At 35.7% G+C, this 10,849-nt stretch overlaps 1 protein-coding gene across 1 annotated transcript in view; it reads left to right on the top strand.

The window, feature by feature from the left end:
- The window catches only part of LOC118744098 (microtubule-actin cross-linking factor 1), a 719,134-nt gene that overhangs the window by 380,441 nt on the left and 327,844 nt on the right, over positions 1–10,849 (top strand). Inside the window, 1 exon segment of the mRNA XM_036476824.1 lies at positions 5,544–5,665. Within this exon segment, the coding sequence (XP_036332717.1) occupies positions 5,544–5,665 (122 nt within the window).

Genomic DNA, 10,849 nt, shown 5'->3' with positions numbered 1-10,849 from the left:
AAGATGAAGATGAAGATGAAGATGAAGATGAATATGAAGGTGAAGATAAAGATAAGTAGACTTTTATGATCGACCTGTAATTCTCGCAGGAGATTTCACCGTGTACTTTTTGCTGGCCGAATCTGATGAACTGACAAAATTTTTTAAAGAAAAATTTTCACTGGAAGTGGTTAATGGTGGAAATGATCCAATGGAGCGGCTACCATTGATGCGGTTTTTTCCAGAAATAATAATATTGAAATAAAACATTCCATATCTTACTTTAGTTACCACAATATACTAGTTAACATTGTAGATATGTATGTTTTCTCAGCCACAAATAATACTTAAACTTTGCAGTTGGTTACAAAAAATTAAAGGTCGTCAAAATTTTTTTAAATAAATATGTTTTTTGCATATTGGAAAATATGTACATGTACATACAGTGACGGGCAAAACTGTAACATGGTGTAACACTTTTTACTTCAGCCATCGCTATCTTTCCAAGTTCTAACGACTTCCATACTTTTGTTGTATATTCTTGTTAGTACATCCCTACTCCCTCTCTCATAATGATTTGAAGTCAATACAACAACAATAAAAAAACCAGCAGACAAAAATGTAAATTAAGGCAGATGTTACAGTTTTGCACTCCCTCTCAGTTTTGCATTTGACAGTTATCTCTTACTTAGTTGAAAGTCAGATGATTAAGTTGCATTGACGTCATCCGCCACCATGTTGAGAACTATCTAAATCGGGGAGCGACGGAACTTTTGGTCCTTTAAATATAATACATGTATACTAAAACTCAAAAAGTGTGAAATAATCCTCGAACCATTTTTATGTGTATCCACTTGGTTACCGAATTAATATTTATGTATGAGCGAAGATTATTTTTTGCATGCTCTCTGTAAATAAATCGGCAACTTAAAGTCTTACTTACTTATAACCTTTAATCTAATATATCGTTTTTTTTTTTAATCGGTTACCGTATTCCCCAAATATAAGCAACCAAAGTCCTTTTTCAAAAATGTATATCCTTTCCATAAATTGCGCTTTATTTTATTCTTTTATGGGCAATTATCAAATTCTTTGTCCTAAGGCAGAGGTTCTTAAACCTTTTTTTCTCGTAGACCCCTCTCAAAACTTTACTAGTTTCGGTGGACTCCCTGCTGCTTTTCTAACATATTCCTAAAGCTCGAGAAAAAAATTTTAGATTAAATCTATCGATGTAATTTTACATCGCGGGGAGTTCCAAAACTAAATTCGAGGTGGCAAGAATAAAAATAAAATATTTTCTTGCGTTCTATTTATTAAAATAACGTGATTACACACTTGCAAGTTTTAAAAAACAGCGCGTAAAGCCACGAAAGAAGTATCTCGCTCTGAGGAGTTATATTTTTTAAGATCACTAAACAAACTCATCACATGTTCGGCTCACTCATGAATTTGCATGTAATGTATTTGTTAAATAGTTAATTTGTGTTGATGGCATCATTTTTATTTTTATAGCTCCGAGTTTTAAAGTGATGCGAAAAATATTCGTCACTCGCATTTTTAAAACACAAAACTTGAAACCATAAAACTGCAAAGCTTTCTACGCCAAACTTCAAATTCAGAAACTGACAAAAAAGAAAAGACCAGAAAAGAAGCGCAAAAAGTGTTCCACCGTCTCATCCTCTTCAAGGTATGAAGGGCAAATAGAGTTGTCATTTACGTTTATCACAGTCAGGCGTTTGTGGCACCTTAAGTGACCAGTCAGCAGTTCTAGAAGTTGTCTGTAGTCCCGTCTGCTCAATGAGAGCAAAAAACTAGATAGGACTTCTGAGATTGAAGGCAACATTCCCTAGATGCCCCCAGTCATTTCTGAGCGAAGTATTCACCCAGTTTCTGATGGTGGCTTCGATGGCCGAAGTGGGGAGTCGAATAACTGGTTGCGTATCGAGGAAGCAAGCTCGTTATGTTTACCAACATAATTTATTCGAGACTTGCATTGCCGAACTAGTTTGGAAGAACTTAGATAGAGGGCTGGCCACCTTGAGTGCAGCCTGAGTATCACTCCAGATACGTAAACTCTTTCCCCTCCACCTATTTTCCACAACGTAGTCCATGGCTTTGAGGATTGCAAATACCTCAGCCTGGAACAACGAAACATATGCCCCAAGAGAAAAGTGAAGCTTATCGCCACCAACTTCGAAGAAGAACCCAGTTCCTGACCCACAGTCAGTTTTGGAGCCATAAGTAAAGACTCGAAAATGTGTGAGTCCAGGCTCAGTGCTGGAATTAAAACGGCATTCAGCCTCAGGGAACTCAACGTTATAGAATCTCTTCAACAACCACCATCAATTTTTGCCTCGCCCCACTCAGTGTTATACCAACATCCGTTTATTTTTAGTCTACAGGTGATCTTTAAGAATTCCCCAAGTAAGAAGACACAAAGTTGTGGTCAGTGCAGCAGTGCAACAAGAGCACTCGTGGACCTCCATATTTTTTTCACGCCAACGTAGACCCCCGGCGAGTCTCCCGTGGACCCCTAAGGGTCCACCTGGATCACTTTGGGAATCATTGTCCTAAAGCAACATAATGGTGACAGGTAACAAGATCAACGGAAATAAGGTCAATTGACTTTATTTCCCACCCTGGTGCGAATTAAAGTCAATTGACATTGTTAACTTTTCAAAATCGAAATAAAGTCAACAAAAATTTGGAAATAAAGTCATTGACGCTATTTCCTCATTCAAATGTTTAAAGTATGTCGATTCATAGAAAAAAATGTTGTTCTTACAATAAACATTGCTCCGTAAGTGTTGTTTTTTAATACATGAAAAAGGTTATTGCCAAATCCTTAGTGTGCTATTAATCCACACACAACCATGAACTACCACCATTTGATTTTATTAAAAAATTTTAAATTACAAATATAGTAAAAATACGATGCGAAAAACCAAACGCAAAACGCAGCTAAAATACGAGAAATATTTGAAGAAAGAGTGTAGAAATGATCCAGAACTTGTAAAACATGTTTCATTTCACAAAAATAAATGGAAACTATTAAATTGAAGAAACAGTCCAAAAACCCCGAAGGAACACTGAGAGAATTCTGTGTTTTAAATTAGCATGTTTTGAACGAATTCGGAATGTCTAGGGTTGAAAAAAAACCAACTTTTATTTATTAGATGGCTCATTCAAGCCAATGTGCCAAAATGGGGGTATAAACAATTATTGATTATTTAATATCGGAACCGAGATCATGTAAGTTAATTGATTATTTTTTACACACTTTTAAAACACAAATTATGTGCTTTTTTACTGTTGCCAAAACACAGCAGAAAATTTCCAATAACATACAAATATAAAAATGTGAAATATACCCCCCTCTTTCTGCAATTTGCACAAAAACTAACTTGTGATTTTAGAAACCTTGTGGGACTTGTTACCTGTCATCACTGATATTACTTCTGATTTCCAAATTATAATAGCGTACATTTTTCTGTCAAGCGTTATATAAGATAGCATTAATACCACCGATGACAGTTAAATCTTAGGTGGATTTTTATATCAGAATCTGATCTTTGTGAAATGTGTGCAGATAGAGGGTATTATCCTTACTAATATTATAATTCCGAAAGTCAGTTTGTCTGCTTACCACTACACCACAGCGGCCGACAAACTTATGGCCTTATGCATAAAAAATAAAGTAGCTTTATAAAAGGTTTATAAATTGAAAAATGTATGAAAACGCCAATTTATAAAGCTCTTTAAACCTACTTTAATTTTTATGAATAAGGCCATTAAAATATAGGATAAATGTAATCTCGATTAGACAAGGGGGCGTGGTAACTCCCATACAAACGGAATTTTTCACACTGCATTTCTCAGGAAATATTTTTGATTGATTACTGGAACTTGGTATGGAGATATATAAAATCATTATCTACTCATGGATGAGGGTTGTCACCTTTTAAAGAAAATCAAATTCAATTTAAATTAAGGGAGTTATTTATTTGAAAATTATATTAATAAAATGGATGTCAAGTGGCTTAAAAAAGCTGTAGTTTGCATATATTTTGAAAACGGTTGCCACCTGTTTGAAAAGTTAAATTAATTATACGCAAGCTATCTGAAGAATTAAAATATGGTTGTCAAACAAAATATTGTTAAGAAACCTTTAGTTTGAAAGTTTTTAATAATACTGAAGTATTTCACAAGGGTTGCCACCTTTAAAAAAAATAAATTAAAGAAGTTTAAATGAAATAACTGTGAACTTCGTCCCGCCCTAGATTAATTTTTTCCCTGAAACATTTTGGCCCAACGTTTTCACCAACAATTCACGTTTACGATTTCCATTGGCAAGCTCATCGGCTAAGATTAAGGCTTGGTGGTCGTTTGCCGCCTTAAATAACCTAACGAAAGTGTTATGTCCCTGAAGAAGTTCTTAAATTCCTCTAATTGTGCAGCATTCCATAGAACGGTTAATCTCACAACGAAATAAATTTGAAGAACATTTCCTCTTCACTCTCTGGCGGCAACAAGAATCCGATTCTATAGTGAATCTGTCCCACTTTATAGTATAGTTGGTGGCAATTTCAAAATGGATGCGTATAATTCTTCTACAGAAATCCAATATACATAGGCTTATTTCAGACGAAATACCTCAAAAGTAAGTTTCACGAAAGCAATTTAAGTGAAAGTTTATTTTTGTTTTTACTTCAATTTATTACAGTAAAAGGCGCGCAATGGTTCTGGCGGTTGATTTATCGGTGGTGAGCAGCTCTTATTTGCAATAGTATTGCCTTAACCGTTACCAATACATATTTTGATTATTAGCCAAAGTGGATCAAAAATAAGATTTTAGGTAATAATTTAACTTTACCGCTAACTGGCGGGTGAAATTGTGATACTACACAATTTTGATAAATGATGAATTTGTTTATAGCATGAACCATATTTTGGTACAAAAATAACAAAAAAATATAGCTTTCAAAACATTGCGAATATTAAAAAAAAAACAAGGGTGAACGCATATATAGTGGAGCGAGCGTATATACCTAACGCTCGTATCTATACTTTTTAATGCCAAAAATTTTTATTTAAAGTAAGAAATTGGGATTTACATGGCTTTGTCGGACCATATCATTTTGTCTCGGATCAGGAATTCTTTTATTTGATTGAAAAACTGTTTCAAAAAGTACTGTACAGTAAGAAATACTTCTTTTTTTATGGAGATTCTGCGAAACCGAAACTTTTCACAGTAATATACAGTTTTTGTGCGAAAAAGATACGAGCGTTATATATACCATACAAACAAATAGTTATCCAATGATTTCGTCACATATGTTCATATGTAGCTATATAACGAGTTCTTTAACAATTCTTTTGTAACGAAGACACGAACTCTTAAATATAAAAGAAAATACGACGGAAAAATAAAAGAAAATATACAACAATGAATGGCCGTGAATACAATTTTGCATATGAATTCCAGGTAATACTAATCGACTTTTTGTTTATCATTAAATTTCAAACATATTTATAATATACCCCATTTTATAAATTAATTTTAGCGGTATGCCGAAAGTATTCAAAACCCGCTTAAAACCTTCAGAGCTGATATTGTTCAAAGACGTTCTGCGGGAAAAGACGGCCGTGAAGATATTCCTCAGAATGACGACCATAGTAAAACACGGTGAGACCGAACTTTTTATTCTGGTAAAAATAAGTTCTTTGAACGGTAGTTTTGTAACTTCTTATGTATATATTTATGTATGTATATGTGGATATACAGCTGCGGTAAAATATCCAAAAACAACCTAAAGATATTAAATTGATTTAGTCCAGGTTGAGTTTAATCACACTAGCCAACAGTCACTGGCCCACCTGAATAATTCACGTCGATAATATTACCTATATTAACCTTCATTAATACCAAAATCTCCTTTTATTATGTTTAGTATGAATTTCGGAGTAATCGTGTTATTTAGAAAAGTTACGTGTTGACACATAAAAGAGATGTTAATTTGAAAATCGAACGTTCGTTCATTCAAGTATTAGTATAGTTTGGAAGCCATCAATCACGTAAGTGTGTTAATTCACCTAATTTATTTTGCTATATTCGCGGAAGATATACCCAGAAGAATAAAAAAAAGTATTTTCGCCATTATTACAAAAGTACTACCGAGATTGCTTCAAGGTGGAAATTAAAAATATTGACAAAAATTGGGTACCGCACTATTGTTGTAATACATGCTATACAAATTTCCTTGATTTGTCTCATGGAAAATTTTAGCTGTACAATTTGTCCAGCCATTCATATGACGAGAGCCCAAGGACGATAGGAAGAAAGAAAATTCCTTAGGATATCCTAGCGTTAGTTCTGTTGACAAGCCCATTCTTTATTCTGAAAAACCGTTTTGGGATGGAAGGAACCATCTTCATATCCTAGTCCGGAACCTTCATGTTCTTATGAACTACAGTCAGACTTTCATCCCGACGAAAATTACAAAACCCCTTTGATAGTAAATCAGGTGCGCCTCGATGAGTTTGTACGGGATATGCATCCGACTAAAGAAAACTCGAGAATTACTTGCGATTAAAGCAATAGAATTTATTGCAAGATGTCCGCGTGTGCAAATACCGTAAGCGCTATCACAGTTACTTCGATTGCTTTTCTAAAGATGACACCTTAGTTTATTGTAGCAACATTGACAACCTTATGTCTAAATTAGGTGGGGTACATGATCCTACTGATTGGAAATTGTTCATAGACTCATCAAAAACCAGTCTGAAAGCCGTACTCCTTCATAATGGCAACAAATTACCCTCGATACCATTAGCACATAACTCCAACGTAAAAGAAACTAATGAAGTAATGAAACTGTTATTAGAAAAAATTAAATATAAAGATTTTGAGTGGATTATATGTTCCGATTTAAAATTAGTTGCTCTTGGGACTACAACTTGGGTACACTAATTTCTGCTGCTTTTTGTGTGAAAGGGACAGTCGAGCGCGTACAGAGCACTTTATGCGAGAAAAATGGTCGGAAAGAACATTATTCATACCAGGATAGAAAAACGTTAAACATGAACCACTTGTGGACCCCAAAAAATTTTACTACCACCTCGGCATATAAAACTGGGCATGGTCAAAAACTTTGCTAAAGTCATGGACAAAAGTTCGCCTGGTTTTCTTAATAGGGCTTTCGCACGAGGCGATTGAACGAAAAAAAATTTAATGGCTAAAACTATCAAATTATAAAAAATATAAAAATATTTACCATAAAAGGGCGTTTGCATTGTTCAACTTTGCATTCTCCTTTGGGTTGAATGGCCTTTCAACTAATCGCATTCCACAAAGTTGGTCGCCAGACATTAGCCATTCACCTAAAGAAAAGGTTCTCTGAGTGAAGCGAATATAAAAGAAGGTATTTTTGTAGGTCCAGATATAAAGAAACTTATCAACGATCTGCAGTTTTTATCGTGCTTAAACGATATAGAAAAAGAGGCCTGGCTCTCATTCATAGCGGTGACCAAACATTTTCTCGGGGATAACAAGTCTCCTAACTATACCGAAATAGTTCACAGTATGAGATGATGGGTTGTAATATGTAACTAAAAACACATTTCCTGCATTCTCATCAAAGATTTTTCCCGAAAATATGAGAGCAATGAGCGACAAGCATGGTGAGCACATCCACCAGGATATTGCCGCACTTGAGCGGCGTTACCAAGGAAAATTTTAACCTTCAATGCTTGCTGACTATCGCTGGAATGTCGACATTCGTTAGGGAAGCATCGGGATCCTCTTATAACAGAACACTTAAAAAATCCAAAAAAACTTTCCCTTCAGAATGCCATAAGAGTGAAGTACTGCCTCTTTTCTCTAATTTAGTCATTTATGGTTTTGTTAATAATAAAAAGGTTTAAACTATTTTTAGGTTTTATTTTTATTTGCAACTTAACTCAGTAGGTATACGGATCTAAAAAATATATGCTTCATTCTGCTGGGAGCAGGGTTGCGTGATTTTGATTTAGCTAAATCACAAATCCATAAATCAAATTTATTTCTGAATTGAAAGTTGCATCAAATCCTAAATAAATTTTATTTGTGATTTGCTTGGTCAACCAAATAAAAGATAAGTTTTATTTGTGATTTGATTTGTCAACCAACTAAAAAATAAATTTTATTTGTGATTTGATTCGTCAACCAAGATTTGTGATTTTTCAACTAAATAATACTCTTGTAGGCAACGCAACTACTTCGGGATTTTTGAGACTAATTCGGAATTTTTGGAACAATTTCGATATTTTCGGGGTTCTCGGGAATATATCGTGATTTTTGGGACTATTTCGAAATTTTCGAGACTTCTTCAGTTTTTTGGGGATAATTCCGTATTGTTGGGATGACATAAGGATTTTTGAACAATTTCGAGATTTTCGAGTCTACCTGGGGACTTTTGAAACTTCTTCGGGATTTTCAGGATTTTTAGGACTATTTCGGGTTTTTCGAGACTTCTTAGAGACTTTCGGGATTCTTGGCTCTAAATCGGGATCTGCGGGACAAGTTCGGAATTTTCGACTATTTCAGGATTTTCGAGACTTCTTCGGTATTTGCGGGACTAATTCGGTGTTTTTGAACTATTTGTGGTTTTTCGAGACTTCTTCGAGAAGAAGAAATCCTGTTGTAGTCCTGAGAACCCCTACCACCTCCAAGTAGTCTCGAAAAACCCGAAATAGTCCCAAAAATTTCAAAGCAGTCCCGAAGATCCCGATATATTACCGCGCGCCCCGAAAATCTTGAAGCAGTTTTGAAAGACCCGGAATAGTCTCTAGAATCCCGAGAAAATCTCCAAAATCCCGAAGTACCACAGTAGTCCCAAAATCCAAATCCCAAAAGTCTCGAAAAAACCCGAAGGAGTTCCAAAAACTTCGAATTAGTCCCAAAAATCCCGAAGTAGTCCCGGAGATCCCGATATATTCGCGGGAACACCGAAAATCTCGTAAGTTGTCCTAAAAACACCCAAATAGTCCCTAAAATCCCGATATGGTCCCACAAATTCGGAAATAGCCCAAAAACCCCCACGTAGTCCCGAAGATCCCGATATTGTCCCGCGGACCCCGAAAATCTCGAAAAACCCGGAATAGTCCCGAAATAGTTCAAAAATACCAAAATAGTCCCAAAAATCCGCGAGAACCCCGAAAATCTCGAAGTTTCAAAAAACCGAAATAATCCCAAAAATCCCTAAAATCCCGAAATAGCCCCGAGAACATCGAAAATTTCGAAGAAGTCTCGGAAAAACCCGAAATAGTACCAAAAAATCCGAATTGGTCCCATAAATCCCGAAGTAGTCCCGAAGATCCCGATATGCGCCCGAGAATACCGAAATGCTCAAAAATTCCCGAGAACCCCGAAATCTCGAAGTTTCAAAAAACCGAAATAGTCCCAAATGTTCGAGTTGGTCCCAAAAATCCCTACGATCCCGAAATAGTCCCGAGAACCTCGAAAATCTCGAAGAAGTCTCGAAAAGCCCGAAATTGTACCAAAAAATCCGAATTGGTCCCAAAAATCCCGCAGTAGTCCCGAAGATCCCGATGTGCGCCCGAGAATACCGAAGTTGTCTTGAAAAACCTGAAATAGTCCACAAAATCCTGAAGAATTTTCGAAAATCGTGAAATAGTCCAAAAATCCCGAGAAAACCCGAAATTTCCAAAGTAGTCTCGAAAAACCCGAAATCCCTGCAAAAATCGCGACTGCTCCATGCATGCATGTAAAGAGTACTCCCGAAGGACCAAGGAGTACTCCAAAATTAACCACAATTCATATAAAAAATATGGTCCAATTAACATTGCGATGTCCTAGGGCAGGACCATATACTCCATCTCTGCATTACATCAGAGTAGCACAAAACTACTCCCAACATACTCCAATGACATTCTCGTTATATTTTTTCGTTTGTACACGCTTTTGTTCTTCACTTCTCAAATGCTTTTTCGAAATTAATAAAAACCAAGACAAAAATTAAAAATTACATGTTGCCTCCTACGGTATTCGAACCCGAACATGCTGGGAGCTAAGAACTAACAGCGAGCATCTCTACACGTTCAGCTACAGCCAGACATGCAAATGTGCTTTCAAATGCTCAACTTCAATCACATTTCGTTAAAACACGAGCAGTGATCGTATAACAAACAATAAGCTGGTGCAGAGACACGAGTTGGTCCGCTACAGCATGACAGAGGAGCACTTTTGTAAGTACTCCAATATACCACAAATAGACTACATGGTCCAACGATTTTTGCAGGGATAGTCCCAACAATACGGAATTATCCCTAAAATCCCGAAGAAGTCACGAAAATTTTGAAATAGTCCCAAAAATCCTGATATATGCCCAAGAACCCCGAAAATATCGAAATAGTCCCAAAACTTCCGAATCAGTCCCAAAAGTCCCGAAGAAGTTGCGTTGTATACAAGAGTATTATTTTGTTGAAAAATCACAAATCAAATGATTCGCTCTACAAATCAAATCACAAATAAATTTGATTTCTGATTTGGAGGGCGATCAAATGACAAATTAATTTGATTTCTGATTTGGTTGACGAATCAAATCACAAATAAAATTTATTTTTTATTTGGGTGACGAATCATATCACAAATAAAACTTATCTTATCTTATTTGGTCAACAAACCAAATCACAAATCAAATATATTTGTTAATTAAAAGCGGATTTTGAATAAAAAGGATTTGAAATCACGCAACCCTGGCTGGGAGACAACAAAGTTATTTTCGTCGGCTGGTGTTATTATATGTATAGTTCTCCACCTCATCACCACCAGGAGTTGATCGTATCAGCTTATCTTTTAAATGAGTATGTT

The sequence above is a fragment of the Rhagoletis pomonella genome, unplaced genomic scaffold, assembly GCF_013731165.1.
Source record: "Rhagoletis pomonella isolate Grant_MI unplaced genomic scaffold, Rhpom_1.0 Rhpom_scaffold_00008, whole genome shotgun sequence".
In the NCBI taxonomy this organism is placed as follows: Eukaryota; Metazoa; Arthropoda; class Insecta; order Diptera; family Tephritidae; genus Rhagoletis; species Rhagoletis pomonella.
This window is presented reverse-complemented; position numbering and strand designations above follow the sequence as displayed.